At 34.5% G+C, this 22,207-nt stretch overlaps 1 protein-coding gene across 2 annotated transcripts; it reads right to left on the reverse strand.

Moving 5' to 3' along the window:
- Positions 1-477: 477 nt before the first annotated feature.
- Positions 478-19,810, reverse strand: LOC149805155 (uncharacterized). Of its 2 annotated transcripts, XR_016417811.1 has the most exons (5): positions 19,700-19,810; positions 13,124-17,664; positions 10,926-11,114; positions 1,290-7,352; positions 478-1,247 (listed from the first exon to the last, which is right to left on the reverse strand). XR_016417811.1 is itself a non-coding variant. In XM_089947893.1 (4 exons), exons 1-4 carry the CDS (start codon positions 19,759-19,761, stop codon positions 6,880-6,882), a joined length of 5,265 nt encoding a protein of 1,754 aa, XP_089804019.1. In that variant the 5' UTR covers positions 19,762-19,810; the 3' UTR covers positions 478-6,879. The 2 variants fall into 2 exon arrangements, 1 of the variants encoding a protein (XP_089804019.1); XM_089947893.1 differs by having other exon boundaries at positions 478-7,352.
- Positions 19,811-22,207: the final 2,397 nt, after the last annotated feature.

Below are 22,207 nucleotides of genomic sequence, written 5' to 3' on the forward strand. Positions count from 1 at the left end.
ACTGCCACACTGCATACATCATAGCTATATGACGGATTTTTTTAAAAAGCTACATTAAAAATCCAAATCACATGCAGATACACTCTAGATTACCAGAGCAAATTAACATTTAGGAATTCCATTCCTGTTGACCTATGTCCGGATAGCAAGGTTTCCTGATAAACAGATTCTGGATTAATATGGCTTCTCTGTATTGTAATTAGCAACCATGATCCCCTTTTTTACCTAACTGAACAGTACATCAGAGAATGGTATGGATTTGTAAATTCAAAGGAATGTTTAAATAAAAGTAATAAATTATCCTTGTTGGCAGTACTCTATTATGTTCATTGGATTAAGGGTCCATGTTGGTAGTACTGCATTATGTTCAGTATAGCAGAGGGTAGTGATAGAATTAAAAGCATGGTGATTCTCATGAAAGGGACAAGTAAAGTTGTAGTTTTTTTATCTTGACATATATCGAATAAAACAACTATGTTAAGTAATGTATGTTTTATTTTGTTCCATACACTCAGTGTTTTAGCTGGAACACATCCTTGCAGGCAAGATAAGAAATAAACAGTAACATATGCATACAAGACAAGATTTGACATTTTTCCATGTATACCTTATTTCTGCAACATGTAAATTGTCCAGTAGCCAGTTCTATGTACAGAATTAAAAATGCTTATGTCATATCAGTAAATACTCCATACCGATTAACTATTGATTTCATCATGTACAAATCTCAACTTCCAACTTTTCAGTCAGAATATGATATTGCATGGGTTGGTTTTTTTACGGATTTATTAATTGTTTGGTTTCATTATGGATTTTATATGTGATTGCAGAATACTCCCTGCTGCCACCAAAATATCAAATGTTTAATTGGATATCAAATACTTCTTGAATTCCATCAATTTTATTTCCATCACCATGTCAAGTGGCATAAACTTCTCATTTACTTAATCTATAGCTTTGCATCTATAGAAGCAAAATGTTCATGAACACATCGTCCAATGCATCCTGTTTTATCTGTGTGAATCTTTTTGTTGAAGATAAATTGCATCTATAATTTCCATACCTAGACAGTGAAATACCAGATAGTCAATTACTTTTCTTACCTAGACAGTGAATACTAGAGTCAAATTACTTTCCTTACCTAGACAGTGAAATACTAGATTGAGTCAATTACCTAGATAGTGAAATACCAGATAATTTTCTTACCTAGACAGTGAACCACCAGATAGAGTCAATTACTTCCTTACCTAGGCAGTGAATTACCAGATAGAGTCAATTACTTTCCTCACCTAGGCAGTAAAATACCAGATAGAGTCAATTACCTAGATAGTGAAATACCAGATAGTCAGTTACTTTTCTTACCTAGACAGTGAAACACCAGATAGAGTCAATTACTTCCTTACCTAGGCAGTGAATTACTAGATAGAGTCAATTACTTTCCTTACCTAGGCAGTGAGATACCAGATAGTCAATTACTTTCCTCACCTTGGCAGTAAAATACCAGATAGTCAATTACTTCCTTACCTAGACAGTGAAATACCAGACAGAGTCAATTACTTTCCTTACCTAGACAGCAAATACCATATAGTCAATTACTCTCTGTTCACTTACAAATGCCACAGGAAAATATTGGCATTTTCTTCCTTCTTTTGGAGTCAAATATTAAAAGTCAAGCAACTTCAATAGATGTAGCACTAAATGTAAGGCAATCAAGTTCAATAGATGGAATACTAAATGTCAAAGCAAGCAAGTTCAATAGGTGGAACACTAAAGGTAAATGCAAACAATATTCACTAGGTGGAGCACTAACTGTCAAGGCAAGCAACTTCATTAATTGAAGTCCTTAATCTTATTACTTATTTGCTTTTATGACCATTAGATCTTTGATGTGTAATTTTAGGTAAAATTAGGAATGGAAATAAAAATGTGCCAAAGATTTTTTAAAATAAAATTTCATTTAGATCTCCCAGTGAATAATTAATGCCATCAAAAATGTTCATGTACTTGGACAAACAGAAGTTACTTGTCCTTGAAGCTTCTTTTCCGCAGCTTACATTTAACAAGGATTGTAGGATTTCAACCAAATTTGGCACGCATCTTTATGATGATGTAAAGTTTATAGGGGTTGATTTACAGCATTTTATGATGATATAATTTAGAGGAATTGTGACCGTCTCTTTGCCTGATCTCTAAACTTTGGTTTTGGCAGCAAACTATTGCCAAACATTTGCTGGATTTCAACCAAATTTAGCTTGCAAATTTATACTTATTCTCCTTTAAAAGAATTTTATTTCCAGCATGATATTATAGAGGAGTTAAGGCCTTTGATAACTCAACCTTCTGCCTTTGGTCTCAGCAATGTGACACTACCAAGGTTTGTTGGATTTCAATGAATATAGCACAGACCTTCATATTGATAAGACTTTGAAAGAGTTGAATCTCCATCACATTGGTCATATTTTAGAGGAGTCCTTAACAGGTGATTTCCAGTTTTCCATGGCATAATTTAGAGAGGGTTTTGACTTCTGATTATCCTGTTAACTTGTTAACTTTAGCATCACTTTAGCAAGGATTTTTGAATTTCACAAAATTTAATATTTGGCTTTATATTTGACAAGAACAGATGTCTTAATTTCATTCTTTCTAAATCTTGTTTAGAAGAGTTATTGCCCCTGATTTTTTCCATTTTCCTATACAATTGTTTCTAGGGTTACCCTATTTGTACTTTCAAAAAACAGGACACTTCTGAGAATGGGTGTATCTGTGTCAGCATCTTGATGGAGATTTAAGGACTGAAAAGAAGGACATGTCTGGGAAAAAGAGGACCTATCATAACCCTATATGTCACCCCAACTGATTTGCATTTGTGATTGGTAGATTTCAACAAGATTTGCAACTGAGTTTAATTTTTAGATGTTGACTTCCAGTGAGATTAATTGTAAGGTTGAAATATCATTAATTAGTAGAATGATAATTTTTTATGGGCTCCCAAACAAAGTTAGGAATCTGTGGATATCTAGTAACTTTCAAATGCAACTTAAAACTGCTGCATGACTGGGCTTGAAAATAGTGTTCATGGGTGGCAGGTCCAGAACCTGTCACCCGCTGAGGGAGTCTGGTCCAATATGCATATAAATAGGTCCAAGTTGCTAAGCTGTTGTGAGAAACATCAAATTCAATACAAAAGCATAGTTATATACATGAGCTTTAATAAATGAATAAAATAGTTATTTTAAACAATGTAGTTTCCTTTCTCAGACATGATTTTTCTCCATTTTAAAGCAGAATTCCGCTTTTCTCCTGACTTGAATCAGCTTTTTCTTGATATAGTCCGTTTTTTTATATTATCTCCGATCCAATTTTTAAAAAATGGTCTCTCCACTCCCATTCTGTAACAACCCTTGTAAATTATTTGTTCCATATATTAGTTAGCACTTGACTCTCGTAAAGAGTATTCTGATTGGTTAAAGATTTAAACTCATCCAATGAATCTTTGTGTAATGGAAACTGATGGCAATGGAAAGAAGAAACATGCTTGCAAAACATGGTGTCCCAAGTTGTTGAGAGAGAGCACAAACAAAAAGTTTACAGAAAGGTTTAAAAAACATGGAAATGGGAATGGCTGGAGTGAAAAGTTGACAGAAATTTAGTTGGTCAATTTATAAGAAAACTGAATGCTAGAGGTCTGGCATTTTGTGACCTCTGCTCTATGGTTATCGCAGTTGGAAGAGTTTGAAACAGCACCTACAAAAGAAACTGCATACGGAAAAATTGAAGCACAGAAGGCATCTGGAAAAAGTGCATTTAATTACTATAAGAAGAAAGATTTCTTGCGTGAGAGAACAGATGTAGCCCTGTCAGAATATGAGCACTGCATATTGCCAATACAAGCACCACCTTGAAAGGAAAAAGGCTCTCATTGAGAAGAAAAAGAAATTATTGATAATTGAGCCAAAAAAGTCAGTGGTGACAAAAAGGAGGGCTAAAGAAATCTTTGCCAAAGCCACAAAAAGAGCTCAACTGGCATATCAACAGGTTGTGTCCATTGGTGAAATAGGCAAATGAATGTATGGGATTATTTGTATTTATTTTATGCTAAGTAGTGAATTACTTGATTTTCTAATTAAAATAATATTGATATTTCACTGTAGTGAAAAACTAACAATACTTTTTCACTACAGGAACTACGTTTTGGGGTCAGAACATACTTACCTCTCTTAGATTTTCTGTCAGTGAACTACTTTTTCCTTATGTAGTGGTTGTTTTCTTATTAATAATCCCTGTCTGTTATCCTTGAAACTTGTAGTTTGTTATTCTGGAAATATCAGTTAATTTTTATCAATCTAATGTGGAACTAATTTTGTGTGCAGGTACACATAGCACAGCAGAACATGTACGGTAAACAGCTGACATTACTGTAAGAAATCTTCTAATTCACTGTGTCACAAACTTTAGGTAGCCAATGTATGTGAGCATAAAATAAAAAGAATATTTGCTTGAAATGAGTGAATAACGGATACATTTCATCTCATGGGTGAAAAACTCTAGTATTTTCACTCGTGGCTTTGCCACTCATGAAAATACTGAGTTTTTCAACGACTCGATGAAATATATCCATTATTCACTCGTTTCAAGCAAATATCCTCTATATAGTTGATGTTCTTGGGTGTTTTTTTACAGATTTGTTATGAAAAGAGAGAAGTATAATATATTGACTGCAGAAATTTACAAATTATTGTGACTTAATTAGAGTGTGAACACTGACATGCACATGAAATAACTTCAGCATCAATAGTGTTGGAGAACAAATTCATTTGACTATAAATATTGTGAAATTATTGAAGTCAAGTTGAACATTTTTGATAAGTTTATCAGTTTCTCAGATGATTATTTTGGTTTATTTTATGATCATAAGTTGCACCGGTGCAGTTATTTTTTAGTTTTAAATTGTGTTTTTGGCCCCCTGGATCCCCAGATCAAGGGCTCTGCACCATGAGACCATATTGGGGGAGGACCCCCAAACCCCCTTTCAATTTTTTCAGCTTTTTTTATGGAAGACCAAAATCATGTCTGCTTCTTTATTGATCTTAATAAAATATCCAATAGTCTTAAATATCTTTGTTTTCACTATCACAGGACATGAGATTATTATAACTGAAGTCAACTCGACGTATAATTTTGACCTACCGTGGTATAGGGTGCTGAATCTGTCAGCTAAATACAGAACTTTAAAAAGATTGAAGACATTTTTCATGTATCCCAATATTTGACCCCTGGCCAATTTGTTTTCCAATGTTCTTTAAATGTACAAACACACCTTTGTCATACTTTGCATCCTTGTTTGGCTTATTCTTTTTTTATTGTATCCATCTTATTCATTTTGGGGTTCCTGCAGCTTTTCAGATTTGCCAATGGAAGAGAAATCAGAGTTAAAATAAATAAACTCATGACTTGTATTGATTGTATATTATGTTCATTGGTGTGGAACCAAGTGGTTCACATTTTAGTGTTGTAGTCAGTGGGTAATTCAATCTTACAGTATAGTACTAGTCATGCAATATGCATGAGTACATTGTTTTAACAAACCATCATGTCAGACATATCAAGTCTCACTGAACGATGCTTCAAACGGATGACTTTGGAATTGTCTCTTGCCAAGTAATAAGAAGCCCGTTTGAATGAGACTACTGCAGACTTTAGGTATTGGGACTTTGATACTTATGTGGGAGGGTACTTGAATTTAGAGGTAAAATAGCACTGCCTCACACACATTTTTATACATGTTGTTCCAGTCTGACTATCATGTACACAGCAAAATTATTACCAGCTTCAGGTAACATTGCTTGTTAGTAATTTGTTGACATTTTACACTTTGCCTAAGAAACAATTCTGAGATTACTTTTAATTTCTGTTTGTTGGAAAAGTGGAAGGTCTAATAGACTTCTAACAAGTTTATCTCTTGGGTCTGACTGAAAAAAAACTGCAGGTGTCGGACCTCGGACCACCACTATTTTCAGGCTCTGCAAACGACGACATTGATTGCTCGCATTTTAATTCATCATTTGTATAGTCATGAATCATTATTGATGAATATACTCCTTTTATTTCCACCAAGCTTCTTTGCTTTTTAAGGTTCAATGCAAACTGATTAGTAGGACCCATTGTAATGAACCCATCACTAATAACCTGTTAATAATTAATATGTACTCTAAATTCTTTGTTATAATGACAGACAAGTTTATATCAAAGGTATTGAATAAAAATCATGCACAGTCTTATATATATACATTGCATATGTGTTGGCAATGAAATTTCAGGCTAATTTATTTTTATCTTTGTTAACATTTTTTAAAAATGGTAATGAATTAAAGTGAAAAATTCAGTCTTATGGTATTTAACTATTCTTAGTTAAAATCTGCAACTGTGTTTTTCAAATGGAAACATCAGATAATTTCATACTGTTATAAAAACAATGTCCAGTTTATATCACTGCTTTGTAAATGAGGTTCATTCAGTGATTGTTCATGCAAAGGCAAAGCTGATGCTATAGTATGGTTTAGATTTATTTTTCCACATCCTCCCCCCATCTCAATCTCCTCCAAACCTTAGAAATTTAAATACGTTGTGGGTACAGTAAAAACAATGGCAGTTTTGATGAAGAAATGTTACTATTTAAAATGATATACTTGATGAATGATAGATATACACAGGGAGGTAACTGTGCATAAGCAGTCCTTTGATGATCTCCCATTTTGTTTGCACTTCATGCTTTCTCTGTAATTTCTATGTCACATTCTGCTTTCTAGCACATGAACTTGTTTGCAGAGGTTACTGACCATAATTTTTAAAAACAGTCATAAATATTGACAATAGTACACATTATTTTCCATCTTTCACAGAAGCTGGCCTTATTTTCATTTCTGCAACTCTTAGGGAGTAATTCGGCCCTTTCCAGGGCTTCCATGTGACCCCATCATACTGTTTGTCTGGAATTGTCCCAGATGCATAATATTTCCCATTCAGATTTGAAGAGTAGCATTTATAGTACCAGCCAGCACCATGGAAACGATTGGCACAACTACCACCAAACTCCTTGACAACTTTATCATTGTCCCTATCCGTTGTAGAAAATTGGCTTCCATCGTGCTTCCCAAGTCCATCTCCAGCATCACCATTGTAGCCATCAATGTTCAAACGGTAGCCCTTGTCTTCGCTTTCAACAAGAAAATGCTCATAGGATGCATAGCGCCACTCTTTATCCCAGTCCCTGAGGTCTACACGCAGGCTATAGTAGTCCTGATTGGTCAGATGATGGATATTTTCATTACCTATCCAATGCTCTCCATAGAGACCTACAATAAGCCATGAAGAATCAGGAGGAGATTTTAAGCAGTGTCACTCTTGTCTTTGATTTAAATAACAAAAAAGAACTGCATCATGGACTGATAATACTGAAATAATGTTTGGACTGTATATGTCAAGCCATATTGTTATTTATTTTATAAACATGATATCTCAATAATGATATAAGATCTATACATTTTAAAAGATACCTTGTATATTTTTTCTATAACTGTATGCATTTACTTATGAGTCCAGCTGCAAATTGCACAGACCCAGATCTGACATTGCATAACGCACTGGCAGATCTGGTTCTGTGCAGTTTGTTAGGTTTGTTAGTAAAACAAACAACATAGACCGTAATCTGCAGGCACATTATGATACAGCAGATCAGGATCTTTGTTGTTTACAATTTTTGTTTACTTGACTTGTAAGTGAGTATAAACAGTGTATACGGTATATTGCATATTTCATAGCATATGCTGTACATGTAATCAGATGCCGTATAAATTATACTGTTTAAATCTTTTGAACTAGAAATCAAGAAATCTTGCAGTGTTAATAAGCTGTCTGATCATTTTTAAATTACAGTTTATGAGCTATCTTGTATAATTTATGAGTTGATTTTGTTCATAAGATTATTATTTTATAAGATATTGTGTATACTTAGATAGCTTTTGAACGTTATCAGATGTCATAAAAAGTTTATCAAATATCTCGTGATGTTTCTATGGCATCTTATAACGTTTATAATTGATATTTGTTTTCAAAATGTTTGATATCTCATGGACTAAATAAGGTAGAAACTTTATAAGACATGTTATACATATTAGTAGATACCTTATAACATTGTTCATTATACTATACATCTTAAATTATTGTGTCCTAGGGGCTTAAACTATGTAACAAGAAAGAGCAAAACAAAGAAAAAATTATTTCCCTAAAATACAGAGTGAAAGAATTAAAAATAACTGACAGTATGGTATGAATTCCTAAAATGTTCTATCAATTCCAGGTAATCTGGATATGCTCCAGATGTATTCCAAATGAAAATTCTAACGTGCTTTTGTGTTAACACCACAGAAGAATCACTGTTTTAATATCCAAAAGTCTTTAATAGAATTCAAGGTAAATCCAAAGAATATTAAATCTTACAAATGTCCATGAATGTTTAATGGTAAATCCAAAGGTATTAATATATACAAGTCATTCAATAATTTCGTAATAATCAGTAGAAAGTACTGTCTGTTAAAATAACTGCTTCAGGCTCTGCAATTCCAACAAACAGTTATCAATTTAAATTAGCAAATCTAGACTTTCCATGTATTTCTTGCAAGACTGATAACAACTCATAAGAATGAGTTCTTTTCCACATTCTATTGCTTATAGAAAAATTAATTCAGTTTAACAACACAGTAGCTAAGTAAAGAGTTTCTTTCAACAAATCATTTATTATTGTGAAATACTTTTTCAGAGAACATGTCATCAACTGCTCTACTAGGTTTAATCAGTTACAAACTAGAGCACTCTGACCTCTACAGTACAAATGTCCTCCTTGGATCACATGATGTTATTTTGATCTCCATTTGCGTCACTCATGGACTGTTTAAAATAAGTGATTATGTCTGAACTTGGTACATCAACCTGAGATTTTATGAATGAAAATAGTATGTATTATACATGTACACATCTTTATATTACACAACCGATTCATAGGATCTTGGAATTAAAAATGTTATTAACTAAATGACTTTAATAAAAACTATATTACACTAATAATATACATAATATAGATATACATAACAGATAAGATCTCTTAAAAACTTATTCAGATATCTTGTATAATAGCAATATACATGTAACTAAGTTTCTAAGATATCTTGTTAACAAAACAAAATCAAGGTATCCTAGAAACTATAAGATATTTTATATAATCTATAAGATATCTTGTAAATCTAATTAGACCAACTTGTTGTTGTTGTTGTTGTGGGGTTTAACGCCATTTTTCAGCACACGATAGGCCATATATGGCGGCCAGTATTAATGGTGGAGGAAGAACCCGGGAAAACCCAGGAAAGAACCACCGACCCACGAGAAGCTACTGGCATGCTTTCTCACATATCTACATTGGCTGAATCTGAGACTCGAACCGGCGCAGACAGAGAGACCAACTTGTGAAATTTATTATATATCTTTTAAGTGTATAACATATCATTTTTAAATGTTTTAGGATGTCTTGTCAAGTGTATGAGATATCTTATTAACTTCATCAGATATCGTACCTACCAAATTAAATTACAATATTTAATATAGTTTGTCAGATTATCTGGGAAAGTTTATTTGATATTTCGTATTGTTTAAAAAATAACTAATAATTTATTAGATGCCTTGTTTTGGAAAAGATAAGGAACATGGCTAGCCATAACCATACTGAATGGAACAACAATTCAGAATGGGTTTGGGAGTCTGGGATTTCCAAAATGACATTAAAACAGTGAGTAATTGCAAGTTAGCTATCTCACTGGACTACATTCATTATTGTTACCATGGGCATGCTAGTCTCACAATTCCTATTTCTTTACCTGCATTAAGGTATTTATGTACTAAGTTGATTTACAGCCAATGCACACAATTTGAAGGTTTGCAATGATGACCTTGATCTTTAACCTAGTGACCACAAAATCAGTAATAGTCTCCCTATTTTTCTTTACACCAAGTGGCATTAAAATGCAAAGTTTTGTTGACATCTGCTTTAAGTTATGACACAGAGAAAAGTATATGTTTAGTAACAGTGACTTTTTCTTTCTCCCCTCTGACCTCAAAAACAAAAGTGATCAAGACTGCTCTGGTGGCCTAGATGGTTAGAGCATCCACCTTGGATGCGGGAGGTCGTGAGTTCAATCCTTGGCCGAGTCATACCAAAGATTTTAAAAAATTATACTAACAGTTGCCTGGCTTGGCACTCAGCATTAAGAGGTTAGTGTTAGGACTGGTTGGCCTGGTGTCAGGATAATGTAACTAGGTGGGATATCGTGCTACATTGTTGTGACATGATGCCTCGGTGCTAGACATCACTATAAACTGCCACTCTGCAGACATCTTAGTGATATGACTGAATTTTTTTTAAAGCTACGTTAAAAATCCAAATCACATCACATCACATCACAAAAGTGATCTACCTTGGAGCAAGAGATACTGGTAAGTGCAAAGAAAGTCTGATTGACATCTGTTATTTGAAACTTCACTTGCCACATAGAAATATAAACATAATAGATGACAGGACAAACAACCCAAATGCTAGATGCCTGATAACTATGACTAACTGTTAACTGAACTTTAAAATGAGGAAAGTCAATGCTACACATAACACACCCCATTATGATGATGCAAAAGCATATAAAGTTTAATTCCAGAATATATGCCAAATGGTTTTGCAGTTGAGCTGCATATTCGACAAAGTAACATTGACCCTTGACTTATACCTTAAAAATGGGACCAGCATGAAAGACATTTCTGATGATGTATAAGCTTACCAGATGTTACCCCAAAGCTAAAAGAAAAAAATATATACAATTAATACCAACCTCCAAATCCCTTTTTGTAGTCTTCCCATTTTCTGAAGAAGTTTGTGGAACCATCCTGTCTTTTCTGTATCATGGTCCAGCCTCCTCGCTTCATATCACAGAAAACTGGGATCAGCTCAGCAGATCCAGTCGGTTTGATTTTGTAGGTCCCATCCTTGTAATTACCAAGAATGTAATAGTCGTAGCAATCTGAAACACACAATCAATTAGCCAATGTCAATCGGATGACGTATGTATAGCAATCTGAGATGCACAATCAATTTGCCAATGTCAGTCAATCGGATGATGTATGCATATCAATCTGAAATGCACAATCAATTAGCCAATGTCAGTCATTTGGCTGTCATGTACATAGCAATCTGAAATAGTCAATTAGCCAATGTCAGTCAATTGGCTGTCATGTACATAGCAATCTGAAATACACAATCAATTAGCCAATGTCAGTCAGTCGGATGACGTATGCATAGCAGTCTGAAATGCACAATCAATTAATGTCAATCAGCTACCGTATACATACTTATCTGAAATATACAATCAATTTTAGTTAATGTCAGTCATTTGGTTGTCATATACATAGCAATCTGAAATACACAATCAATTATTTAATGTCGGTCAGTTGGTTGTCGTATACAAGGTACAATGTACGTGTAATCTGAAACACACAATCAGTTAATGTCGGTCAATCAGCTGTTGTATACATGCCAATCTGAAATACACAATCAGTTAATGTCAGTCAATCGACTGTCGTATACATAGCAATCTGAAATGCACAATTAGTACATGTCAGTCAATTTGCTGTCATGTACATAGCAATCTGAAATACACAATCAGTTAATATCAGTCAATCGGCTGTCGTATACATACCAATCTGAGATAAACAATCAGTTAATGTCAATCGGCTGTCATATACATACCGATCTGAAATATACAATCAGTCTTAGTTAATGTCAGTCATTTGGTTATCATAGACATTGCAATCTGAAATACACAATAAATTACTTAATGTCAGTCAATTGGTTGTCGTATACAATGTACATGTAATCTGAAACACAATCAGTTAATGTCGGTCAATCAGCTGTCATATACATACCAGTCTGAAATAGTTAATGTCGGTCAATCTGCTGTCGTATACATACCAATCTGAAATTCACAATCAGTTAATGTCAGTCAATCAGCTGTCATATACATACTAATTTGAAATACACAATCAGTTAATGTCAGTCAATTGGTTGTCATATAAATAGCAATTTGACAAGCATAGTCAATGAATTAATCAATCACCCATAAAGAAAAGCTTGCAGATTTTGGTTTTAAGAATTTACATGAAAATATCACTTTTCTAAAACAATATTTCTTTTTAATTAAACCAAGCTATTATAAAGCATAGTTGGTATAATTGTCAGAAAAATTGAAGACAGTATTTCTTTATATTTATCTTTATCAATAACATAATTTGACTCATTCATTGTTTTAGCACCAACTTTTAACATTTTAAACTTATTAATTGCAAATTAATTTTAATGACTAATAATTAGAGAGCATTATTTACTTCTTGTTGTTGTAGGGTTTGACGACACTTTTCAGCACACAATAGGCCATACATGGCAGCCAGTATTAATGGTGGAGGAAGAACCCGGGAAAACCCCGGAAAGAACCACCGACCCACGAGAAGCTACTGGCAAGCTTTCTCACATACCCACATTGGCCGAATGCGAGAGTCAAACCCACGCAGACAGAGGTGAGATGGCAGTGATCCATAATGGAGAGCGCTTTAGACCACTTGGCCAGTCGGGGCCCTGTCTTATATACTGGTCTTAAAAATAAATGGATTATTTCCTAGTAGTCAGTGCTGAATTTTTATTTTCCCAGTGGTATTTGCAAGTTGATTTTCATTGTTTCAATGTTTTCAGTCATGTTTATAACACTCCTTCTTCATACCTTGAAAATGATTTCCAGTATCAAGGGGATACAAGGGTGATAGTGACCAACTTTTAAGTTCATATTACTTCCTTGTCCCCTACCTTAATGTGGTTATCTTTGGAATTTATATTGCTTAACCAGTTGTACTGAAATAAATGTTTAAACATAAAAGTTGTCAAATTTACAATAATAATAATAATAATAATAATGATGCCTGACAAGTAGAATTGAATGAGTTATGTTATTTGTTGTAACAACATATGTACAAGTTTTGTGACCTTTGGGTTCTCTTTGCTTTTCATTTGTCATGTAAATAGGTGATTTTCTCTCCTTCTTGGCCTCAGCTTTTGGTGCAGTTCCTCCTTTTTGTACTGTAGTGCCTTTGGATGAAACTTGCTCCTGTTCCTCAGGTTTTTGTTGTGTGTGGGCATTGTCATCATTCTTATGTGCATCTTCATTTGTCTGTTCTAGAACATCTGATCTATTTGTATTTTTGTCTACAGGTTCTTGCTGTTCTAGAACATCTGATCTTTTGGCATGTTTGTCTACAGGTTCTTGCTGTTCTAGAACATCCGATCCTTTGGCATTTTTGTCTACAGATTCTTGCTGTTCTAGAACATCTGATCTTTTGGCATTTTTGTCTACAGTTTCTTGCTTTTCTAGAACATCTGATCCTTTGGCATTTTTGTCTACAGATTCTTGCTGTTCTAGAACATCTGATTTTTTGGCATGTTTGTCTACAGGTTCTTGCTGTTCTAGAACATCTGATCCTTTGGCATTTTTGTCTACAGATTCTTGCTGTTCTAGAACATCTGATCTTTTGGCATTTTTGTCTACAGGTTCTTGCTGTTCTAGAACATCTGATTTTTTGGCATTTTTGTCTACAGGTTCTTGCTGTTCTAGAACATTCGATCCTTTGGCATTTTTGTCTACAGATTCTTGCTGTTCTAGAACATCTGATCTTTTGGCATTTTTGTCTACAGGTTCTTGTTGTTCAAGACCATCTCCTCTTTTTGCATTTTTGTCCACATTTTCTTGCTTTTCTAGAACATCTGAATTTTTGGCATGTTTGTCTACAGGTTCTTGCTGTTCTAGAACATCTGATCCTTTGGCATTTTTGTTTACAGATTCTTGCTGTTCTAGAACATCTGATCTTTTGGCATTTTTGTCTACAGGTTCTTGCTGTTCTAGAACATCTGATTTTTTGGCATTTTTGTCTACATGTTCTTGCTGTTCTAGAACATTCGATCCTTTGGCATTTTTGTCTACAGATTCTTGCTGTTCTAGAACATCTGATCTTTTGGCATTTTTGTCTACAGGTTCTTGTTGTTCAAGACCATCTCCTCTTTTTGCATTTTTGTCCACATTTTCTGGCTGTTCTAGAACATCTGATCTTTTGGCATTTTTGTCTACAGGCTCTTGCTGTTCTAGAACATCTGATCTTTTGGCATTTTTGTCTACAGGTTCTTGTTGTTCAAGAACATATGATCTTTTTGCATTTTTGTCTACAGGTTCTTGCTGTTCTAGAACATCTGATCTTTTTGCATTTTTGTCTACAGATTCTTGTTGTTCAAGACCATCTGCTCTTTTTGCATTTTTGTCCACATTTTCTTGCTGTTCTAGAACATCTGATCTTTTGGCATTTTTGTCTACATGTTCTTGCTGTTCTAGAACATCTGATCTTTTGGCATTTTTGTCTACAGGTTCTTGTTGTTCTAGAACATCTGATCTTTTTGCATTTTTATCTACATGTTCTTGTTGTTCAAGACCATCTGCTCTTTTTGCATTTTTGTCCACATTTTCTTGCTGTTCTAGAACATCTGATCTTTTGGCATTTTTGTCTACAGGTTCTTGCTGTTCTAGAATATCTGATCTTTTGGCATTTCTGTCCACATTTTCTTGCTGTTCCAGAACATCTGATCTTTTGGCATTTTTGTCTTCAGGTTCTTGCTGTTCTAGAACATCTGATCTTTTGGCATTTTTGTCTACAGGTTCTTGCTGTTCTAGAATATCTGATCTTTTGGCATTCTTGTCTTCAGGTTCTTGCTGTTCTAGAAGATCTGATTTTTTGGCATATTTGTCTACATGTTCTTGCTGTTCTAGAACATCTGATATTTTGGCATTTTTGTCTACAGGTTCTTGCTGTTCAAGAACATCTGACCCTTTGGCATTTTTGTCCACATTTTCTTGCTCTTCTAGAACATCTGATCTTTTGTCATTTCTGTCTACAGGTTCTTGCTGTTCGGCATGCTGCACATGCTCTTGTGACCCAACATATTTATATTCATCTTTGGACGAATTATCATTATTAATATTCGGTTGATGTTCAACGTTTGTGGACAACTTATTGTTCTCACCATTATCTTTGATAGTTATATTGTCCATGGATTCAACTTTCGAATCAACTGGCTTTTGCAGTTTCTGTTCATCGTCAGCTTTTGTTGCATTGATCATCTCACTGTTTGCAGATAGTTTCGTATCTTCTTTACGATGCTCTGATACATTCCTGTCATCCTCTGACACTTCCTTGGGTCTTTCTTGCAAGTCTTTATCAATACCAATAGTTGGAATATTCTCTCTGTTTACTATTTGACCTTCGGTTTTATCTAACACTAAATCGGATGTCTTGGAGGTGTTTTGCTGAGTTACTTTACCAGTGCACATTCTCCAGATAAGGTTGTTGTAAGGAGGACAATGGGTACTGAATAGAGCATTAGACATGCACGCTGGAGCTGAATAGTTTTCGGATGGACACCAGTTAACGATTTGTTCATAAAAATTGCCCCTATTTAAATAATCTTTATAATGTACATCTGCGTCATCATCGTCGTTTTTAACATTGCCTTGCAGTTCATGTTGAACCGCAATTTTCTTATCAAAATCGGGTATCTTGGTATCTGACACTAGCATATCCAACTGCTCCATAAAACGTTCAGACATAACCGAAGTGCTTATTTTCTGCTTGAGTTCCAGCAGTTTGTTTCTTGCCAATGACATGTCCAATTTTTGCTTTAAGATGGATGTCTCTTCTCTCTGCTTGGAATTTTGGTCAGAGAGGTCTTGCACATGCTGCATGATCTGTGACATGAACACTGTTTGATTCATAATAAGATGATGAAGCATACGGTTCTGATTCTCGATATATTCTGACCTTCCCTTCAGATTGTTTATGATTTCCGTTTGGTTTTCCAGCTTCTCTGTTAGCTCTATAATCTTAGCCTGGTGTTGTGTGATCATTTCAAAATTTTGAGCACTCTTATCCTCTAAAGCTAGATATTTGTCATTTTTCCTTTCTTGTTCGAGTTCTAAATATTTAATTTGGCGAGCCTTCATACCTTGATTTTCACTCAGTAGATCACTGTATTTTTTGTTCATGCTTAAAAGAATATTTTCTAACTTTAATATTTGATTCTCGAGTTTTGTTATGGTCGAAGAATGATTTTGTTTATTCATCTTTTCTAGAAGTAATTGGTTTTCTAACCGTAGAATCATTAGCTCTAGATTTTGTAGTTTGCTACCGTATTCACTTGTCTTTTTATTCATGTGAAGCTCAATTTCTTCCAGAGATAAACGGTCTTTGATATTTGAAAAATGCGTTTCTTTTTGTACATTCAATTCATGTGTATTGATATCTGTTTGAACATCCCGCACTTTAGGTTGGTCTCCATCGCGAGCTTCAGGCATTGATTTGCTTACGTTCTCTTCATCCTCTTCCTGCTCAGAGATTTGCGTCCCCTCTGTTAAACTTTCCAATTTTCCTGCGATAGAGTCTGGTGGAATTGGTCCTTGGTCAGATAGTTTGGCAATGCCGATTTGTCCTCGGTCTGTGTCGGCATCGTACTTTTTTATCCAAGACAAGTATCCAAAAATGCAATAAGTTGGAGAGAAAACATAAAAACACTGGTTGGAACAGAATAGACCGTTGTGACAATTCGACAGCGAAAGTAAATAATCAGACTGCTTTATCTGAGAACTTCTGTTACTTTCTCCTGTTGAGTTTTCAGAACATAGCGTATCAAATATGTCAATCCTGGTGCTATAGAGTTTTCTGCAAACACCAAATTGCATCCTGTTCGTTGTTCTTTTTTCCATTTTAACACCATTTAGCATTGTGTCTGCTTTGGGTTCGCTTGGCTCACCTGGCGCTGTAATGTTTAACTTTTCGGAATCTCCCTCAATGATCAAAACATGAGAAGTTTTTTTCTGATTATTCGAAACTAATGGCTCTTTTATGGTATGTTCGCTTAAATTTACCCCCGATATTTTCGACTCATTCTCCCTATCAAGCATATGATTTTCATCTTCTTTTGAAAATACCGTTTCCTCATCTTCAGAAAACTCTGTTTCATCAATTTCACTAATGCCCCCTAACTTGTCATATTCATCAGCTTTCTGATGAGCTTCCTTTTCGGTAGCGATATCATGAGTTCTTTCATTTACCCTCTCTCTTATATCTGCTCCTTTTTCAGCTGATACTTGTCCAGACACTGACGTTTCTACTTTTGCATTATTGCTGCTTTCATTTTGTACCAGATTTTGGGCTGTACCTTTCCCAGTTGGCATTTGCTCTTCAGCCTGCTTTGTGTCTCCTCTAATATTTCGGTTGTAAACATACTCGTATTTCTCTTGCAGCATTTCGTTGTACATCTCGATTATATAACAATCAATCATCCTAACCGTCTCAGTTTCAGAACTCTTGAAAACCAGCGACTCGATGTTGTTCCTCAGCTTGATTTGATCTCGATTCAGATCACGGATAAAAATGTCGTCTGCTATCAGATTCTGGTACCAATTTCTTACATCGCATAGATCTTTTGATCTGAACAAAAAAGAAAGCATAGAAGTACAAAATACCCAGATATACACTAAACTTAAGTTTGAAGATTAAAGAGTTTTTAAAACAATAACGAATAAGCAGTATTGTTTTAATTATAAAGAAAATGTCCTCAATGCACCAAATGACATCTCCGCTACAATTTTGTTCAACAAACGTATTGACAGAACTGTTGATAAAACAAATGAGATAAATTAAAAAAGAAAGAAGAAAATTGTGATTGAAGATATTGTGTAGTAATGTCAGCATTTCGGCGGTCATATATATTTGTATTTTGCGAAAGAGAACACGGGTGACGTATTTAGTAACTTTCTTTTAAAAAATATATCCATAATGTAAACTATCTGAAAATAGTCTTCGGTTACCATTGTATCACTGTATTTAAGGAATTAATTTGAGATCAAATAAGCCTAGAAGTATTAATGAGACGGAAAGTCATGACCTATAATGCTTATTCCAATTAAGATGTCACACCTGGCAATGAGATGTCAGGGGATCTGCCTTGGCATTATGCATCACACCTTCAAAATATTGATGGAATTTAGTAGTTGAAAATAATCTCAAGTACGTTTGAAACAATGAAGACATAATATGATTTGACAAAGAAGGGATAATCGATTTTTTTGAAGTCGAAATGTGGTCATGGTAATAGCTACATGGTAGGCAAGGGCTATTTAAGTATTTAAGCAAGCGAATAATTATTCAATCTTTGGTCCAACTAGGATATTTGTTATCCCTTTTGATCATTGACAAGAAGACTTTATGGAATGACCTGTCCTAAATTACGCGGAGAATTGTTATAAAACTTTACACAAATTTATCCCAAGGTCTAGCTGGTTCCAAATGAAAATGGTATACATCTTTAAAGTCTTGTAATTGCAACATATCCTGAAAGAGCGGTTATATTGACGCGGGGTTTTCACCACAACAAAAATATTCTTTTGATATCAAGTTGATACTAAATGAAAATAATGTAAATCTTACATCCAATATGGCCACCATGAATGCCATCTTGAATATGTCGTTATCGCTACTTTTCCTGAAATGATGGTCATATAAGCTTGTTGTTCTCACCAAAAGACTTTTTATGATGTCTGAGTGGTCCTAAAAAGAAATGGTGCCGGATTTTCGTCCAGTTCGGACAGTAGAGCACCAATCTAAATGGTCTAATCCTAATCAACCAATCAATCAATTAACCATTCAGTGAATCCCACATAATATAAATTATATAAAAAGATCAAATGCTGCACACAGAAAATTTGCAAACTTTCTTTTACGATTCAGAGTTGAATCAAAATGATATCGAGTTTTCAGTTCATGAGTATAGTATTTTACCGATACTCTGCATCTTCCCATGTTTCGGAAGGGGATTTATTGACCGGATAATTAATCGATTTTAAAATTTGCATGCACAATTTTGACAAAATGTTTTGGGATAGGAACAGGACTTCTCACTTACAATGTCAGTCTATCATATTAACCCTACAGTTAGATCAGTAGGTTTTAAGTTGGATGAGCTTTAGTTATGAAACGCGTAAACCGAAGTCGGACTGATGAGACCAGACTCTATATCTAAACGTTAAAACTTTGATTCTTTTACATATAAATTAAGAATACTTTGATTTTGTTGGTCCAAATGTTGTTACAATGAACAACTACCGTCAGCAAAGTTGGAAAATGGTATATATATATATATATATATATATATATATATATATATATATATATATATATATATTTGCTGTATCCTGATCATTTCTCTCTCTCTCTCTCTCTCTCTCTCTCTATATATATATATATATATATATATATATATATATATATATATATATATATATATATATATATATATATATATATATATATATATATATATATACATACATGGGTGGGTGTACAATATTTGACATTCCTAATTCCTAATTTAGTTATATTTATATCAGGCTAGTAAATTTGGTCAATTTATTTTCTCATATGCTTTAATGAGGAAAATTAGGAAATACAAATAACTTTTACTTACCCTACCACGTATGATCCCAAAAACAAGCAAATAACATTTAAGACATTGAATTTCATTGCCATATTTAACAGACCAACAACGGAATAAGATGTCCTGAGTGTTGCAACAGCAATTAATTCCACGTGTATTTATATCACATTAGATATCTATATATATATATATATATGTATATATTTATGTTCAGCTGATGAAATTACACTTTTCAAGTACAACGTGGCGCATAGAGCAAGACTTGCCTACGTTGCTTTGTTGACGTTTTACCTTTAAAATCGATCTACTTTAGTGAGGCAGGTATTTCCATTGTAAAGATTTTACGACTCATGTAGGCACATGGATCAAGCCTAGAATCGATTACAATACAGGTAACAGCTTGCGGTCCATATCTTTTCTACTGTCTTGCAATAATTCAAACTGATGTTTTAAGCTTATGAAAACACCTGAAATTTCAAGGCTTAAATGTTCATCTTCCTTTTCAGCACTTTGAAACCATGTGAATACATTACCAAAAGAAAAGGACTTGTTCAAATCTCGAGTTCGGAAGTTTCAAATCAATTATGAAGGACTACAACTTCTTTTAAAATAAATTAATGGGCTCGAATCGATGATTTTTAATTCTAAGTAAGTTTCCGCCAGTTTTGAAGAATATTAGCAGAAGAAATCATATATATATATATAGAGAGAGAGAGAGAGAGAGGGGAAGCAGAAGAATATTTTTGAAGGTAATATATACAGGCACTGAACTATATAAACTTCGCAGAAGACAAGTTATTGCGATGACAATGTCCTTCCCTCGGTCGTCAGCTTATTTTTGAAAGTCAATATACCTGGTTTGCATCGGTGGACAGTCACTATGCTTTGTCAACGGCTGCTTCTGGGAAGAGTGGAAACACCCTTATATAGTGAAAACCAAGGAGGTCAAAAGTCAAGGTCACGTCGGGGATAGGCCGACGATTATTCGTTAAAGTGTTTATTTATTGATTTCATTAATTAAACTTTGGCAAAAATAATGAACTTATGTTAGATATTTCAACGTGATTTACAGTGAGCTTTCGGAATATGTTTAGGGAACTTGGGGTGAGAAAGTCAAAGATCATAATGACCATTTTCAGTTGGCTGAAGCACCCTTGAGGATGAAAGATAAAGGGATCAAAGATCGAACTTGCATCTTGGATTGACCCCTCGGATGCCCGTAAATTATTGCAGTGAACCATCGCAAAACATATTGTGATGGATAGCCAATCACTCGTTAAGCATGCATCATTACACGAATGTGTGTCCGGATAAGCTGTTTCCAAACCGAGTAGGGCACCTTAATGTCAAATTTTAACTTCTTACCACTGCAACACTTTGCATGCGATGCTTACATGATCATTTCCTATTTCTACTAATGGGTAACATTTCAACAAGAAACGCGCAATTTTTAAAGAAATATATATCGTACAAGTAAGAGGAGCATTATCTTTTTTTTCTGAGAAGACAAGTGTTGCGGTTTCTTTTTTGGTTGGGGTGTTTGTCTTTTTTATATAAAATTTATGTGAATTACAGACAACAGACAACACGGTTACAGTGGTATAAAGAGTTTGTGTTTTCACGCACATTTCTAAATAATTTAATTCACTATGAGTAGTATATGGGGATACTAGAGCGTCAATGGGACTTAGCATTAAAAACACCCCCTGGGAACATATAGCGTCAAGGGAAATTTAACATGGAGAAAAATCGTGGGAACATATAGCGTCAAGGGAAATTAACATGGAGAAAAATCGTGGGACTGTTGAACGTCAAGGGGAATTGAACATGGGCATAGGGACTGTATAGCGTCAAAGGAATTTAAACAGGGTGGGACTGTATAGCGTCAAGGGAAATTGAACATGGTATTTTTTTTTTTAAAAAAATTTTAAAAAAAAAAGGGGGTAGGCAATGGAAAGTCATTCTCTTTTCGAGAAATGTGGGTGGCCCTGAAAAGGGCCTTTGGGTTTTTTCTTCTAACTCCTTAACTTCTTCCACCATCCTCTTATTTTTTCCATCATTCCTTTCTTCTTCTTTTCTGTTTCCGGCATCCAGTCTGGGGGACCCATGGCTCGGAACTTCTCTTGGATTTTCATCGAGTTAGCGTTTAGTTTCTCTAGTTCTTCCTTTTTCTTTCTATTTTCTTCTTCTTTTCTTTCCTTTGACCACTTTTCTTTGATCTTCTTGACCTCTTCGGTCAGCACATTCCTCATTATTTCTTCCGCTTTCTTAAGCTTGTCAAAGCCCCACTTCACAAAAGACCAATCTGTCCATTCTACAATGTCTTCTAAAAAACACCTTACACTCGTCACATAAACTATGGCTTCTTTCAACTTGCCCACTTTCACATATGGTGGGTTAATTAAACCTCTGATTCTCTTCTCCTCATCCTCTATCATTTCTTTTACAATATCGATGGCTAAGTGTAGGCTGGTTACTTGTCTTGAGACGAAGTCTTTTGTCACTGCATACCTCCATTCATGTTCAAGCCTTTCTGCT

This window comes from Sinohyriopsis cumingii, chromosome 2, assembly GCF_028554795.1.
Source record: "Sinohyriopsis cumingii isolate HCF-2022 chromosome 2, ASM2855479v2, whole genome shotgun sequence".
Classification (NCBI taxonomy): domain Eukaryota; kingdom Metazoa; phylum Mollusca; class Bivalvia; order Unionida; family Unionidae; genus Sinohyriopsis; species Sinohyriopsis cumingii.